Source organism: Eimeria mitis, genomic scaffold (genome assembly GCF_000499745.2).
Source record: "Eimeria mitis Houghton genomic scaffold, Emh_scaff102, whole genome shotgun sequence".
In the NCBI taxonomy this organism is placed as follows: Eukaryota; Apicomplexa; class Conoidasida; order Eucoccidiorida; family Eimeriidae; genus Eimeria; species Eimeria mitis.
Genome location: NW_013567126.1, coordinates 22,501 through 25,609, shown reverse-complemented (window position 1 = coordinate 25,609; position 3,109 = coordinate 22,501). Strand labels below are relative to the sequence as shown.

At 46.0% G+C, this 3,109-nt stretch overlaps 2 protein-coding genes across 2 annotated transcripts in view; one reads left to right on the top strand and one right to left on the bottom strand.

Moving 5' to 3' along the window:
• Positions 1–247: 247 nt before the first annotated feature.
• Positions 248–967, top strand: EMH_0077230 (uncharacterized protein; the record flags this gene model as incomplete). The annotated part of the gene is made up of 1 exon (XM_013494065.1): positions 248–967. The coding sequence occupies one exon, from the start codon at positions 248–250 to the stop codon at positions 965–967; it is 720 nt and encodes a 239-aa protein (XP_013349519.1).
• An 814-nt stretch (positions 968–1,781) lies between these two features.
• EMH_0077120 (uncharacterized protein) overlaps positions 1,782–3,109 on the bottom strand; it is a gene marked incomplete at both ends in the record, with an annotated part of 5,266 nt that continues 3,938 nt past the window's right edge. Inside the window, 2 exons of the mRNA XM_013494064.1 lie at positions 1,782–1,811; positions 1,918–1,990. Of these exons, the coding sequence (XP_013349518.1) occupies positions 1,782–1,811; positions 1,918–1,990 (103 nt within the window). The remainder of the gene's footprint in view (positions 1,812–1,917; positions 1,991–3,109) is intronic.

The window sequence follows — 3,109 nt, the reverse complement described above, 5'->3', positions numbered from 1 at the left end:
GGGGGGGCCCCCTAGGCAAGGGGCCCCCCAGTAGGGGGGGGGCCCCCAGCGGGGGGCCCCCCGAGGAGGTGAGCCGCTGCGGGGATATATACGAAAGAGGGGTCAGAGAAGAAGAAAGGAAGGGAAAGGTAGTGAAGGAGAAAGTAAGAAAATAATATATTTTTTTATTTTTTATTTTTTTTTGTTTCTGTTTGTTTTGTTGTTTTTGTTTGTTTTGCTGTTTTTTGTTTATTTTGTTTTCGTTATTATGCACACCGCCCGTGTAGGGAACAGCAGCAACAACAACTGCAGCAGCAGCAACAACAGCCGCAGCTGGAGCAGCAACAGCAGCACAAGCAGCAGCAGCAGCAACAGCAAAACTAGCAGCAGCTGCAGCAGCAGTAACAGTACAACAAACACAACCAGCAGCAGCAAGAGGAGCATTCGCCTCATCAACAGCAGCAGCAGCAGCAGCAGCAGCAGCAGCAACAACAACGAAATGTATATATATGTGTATGCATGCGTGCAGGCGTCTGCTGCTGACGGTGCGGTGTATAGGCAGCAGCAGCAGCAGCAGCAGCAGCAGCAGCAGCAGCGGCAGCAGCTGCAGCAAGTAGTGGAGACGTTTTCTATTGGGGGGGAGAGGCCAGCAGTGAAGGTTTTGTGGGCGGACAGCAGCAGCAGCTGGGAGGCAGCAGACACAGTCGCACACTTGCTGCAGCAGCAGCAGCAGCAGCAGCAGCAGCAGGAGCAGGAGCAGCAGCAGCAGCGGCGGCAGCAGGAAGAGCAGCAGCAGCAGCAGCGACAGCAACAGCAGATTAAGCTGCAGCTGCAACAGCAACAAAAACAACACAGACTGCAACTGCAGCAACAAAAAAGAATGCAGCAGCAACAGCAGCAGCAGCAGCAGCAGCAGCAGCAACAGCAGCAGCCAGATGCTGCAGTAAACGCAAAGACAACGAAAAGGAAAACAAACCCTAAACCCTAAACCCTAAACCCTAAACCCTGGTTTCTTGCCGTAGGCACGGAGCCTCAGAGCAGGCATCAAGAGGGTTTAGGGTTTAGGGTTTAGGGTTTGTGGTTGATGAAGAAATTTCTTTTCTTTAACTTTGCTGCTGTGCAGCTGTCTCTGTTTCGTTACTCGAGGGTTTAGGGTTTAGGGTTTAGGGTTTAGGGTTTAGTATCTGTTTATATTTCCTTTTGTCGCTATTGGCTCTCTATGTTTCTGTTTCTGTCTCCTTCTCTCTTTCTCTCTCTTTTCTCTGTCTCTGTCTCCTCTCTCCTTTTCTCTCTTTCTCTGTCTCTTTTTCTCTCTTTCTCTATCTCTTTCTCTCTTTCTCTTTCTCTCTCTTTCTCTGTCTCTTTCTCTCTCTGTCTCTGTCTCTTTCTCTCTCTTTTCTATCTCTTTCTATCTCTTTCTCTCTCTTTTTCTGTCTCTGTCTTTCTCTGTCTCTTTCTCTTTCTCTGTCTCCTTCTGTCTCTGTCTCTTTCTCTGTCTCCTTTTCTCTCTGTCTCCGTTGTTTAGTTTTGAGGGCCCCGGGCTCCCCACAACTATCAATCGCGAAACCCTAAACCCTAAACCCTAAACCCTAAACCCTTGAAACACGCAGCGGCTGCAAGCCCAATTGGTGTTTAAAATATCAGTCGAATGAAGGAAAAACCAAAACCCTAAACCCTCATATCCAAACCCTAAACCCTAAACCCTTCAGCCCTTATTACAAAACCCTAAACCCTCGTTCAAAACCCTAAACCCTAAACCCTAAACCCTAAACCCTTATTTCAGATGAGCGTTTGCTGCCAAGTCAGGGAGGGGTCTCTTGCTGCAGTTCTGCCTGCGCAAGCAAACCGCAGATATTAAACCCTAAACCCTAAACCCTAGTAAACCCTAAACCCTAGTAAACCCTAAACCCTCGTAAACCCTAAACCCTAAACCCTCACCTGCTCATCTGCACGCCTGCTCAAGTGCTGCAGAAAACGCCGCGACTTGGGGGAGTTTTTTCTGCAAAATTCTCTGAGACAACAAAAGCCAAAGAAAGGGTTTATCAGGGTTTAGGGTTTAGTGTTAGGGTTTAGGGTTTACTGTCAGGGTTTAGGGTTTATTATAAAGGGTTTGGGGTTTGATGGGGGTTAGGGTACATCAGAGTTTAGGGTTTGTGAGGGTTTAGAGTTCATCAGGGTGTAGGGTTTATGAGGGTTTTGGGTATATTATGAGGGCTTATCAGGGTTTAGGGTTTAGGGTTTAGGGTTTAGGATTAGGGTTTATTGATGAACTAACAACAGCATGAGACAGAGAAGAAGAGAGAGAGACTGCTGCTGCTGTTTGTTGCTGCTGCTGAGCTGCAGCGCCTCTTGGCCTGTGCATATCTTTAATATATATAAACAAACAAAAGCAACACAAACCCTAAATCCTAAACCTACAAACCCTAAACCCTAGACCCTAGACCCTAACAAAGAATAAACCGTCACAAACCCTAAACCCTAAAACAACAGGCATCCATAGAATTAACAGACAGAGAAGCCCTAAACCCTAAACCCTAAACCCAAAGCAACCATACAAAACACGAAACAGAAACCTCTAAACCCTAAACCCTAAACCCTAAACCCTAGAACTCCTGCAGTCCCTCAGCCCTTAGGTGGCGGATGTTGAATCAAAGAAAAAGCAGAAAAATAAAAAAAATAAAATAAATAAAATAAATGAAATAAATAAATAAAATAAATAAATAAAATAAAATAAAACAATAAACAAAAAGAAAAAACAAAAAAAAAAAACATCACCTTTTTTGTTAGGGTTTGTACGGCTTCATAGTACTGCTGCGGCAGCGGCAGAAACACCAACTCTCTAAACCCTAAACCCTTGCAGCTGTTTGGCTCCAACACAGCGGGAACCATCTGCACCCCACACAAACAAACCCTAAACCCTAAACCCTAAACCCTAAACCCTAGATATACTGTCAGCGCCATTAGCGCCCTGCAAAAGAAAAAAACCTCAAACCCTAAACCCTAAACCCTAAACCCTGAAAGATTGAGGGAATGGCGTACATGAAACTTATTGGGGTTTACAAGCTTGTAGGGTTTAGGGTTTAGGGTTTCCTCGGGCCCGGCGCCTTCAGCTGGTCCCCCACACAGACAA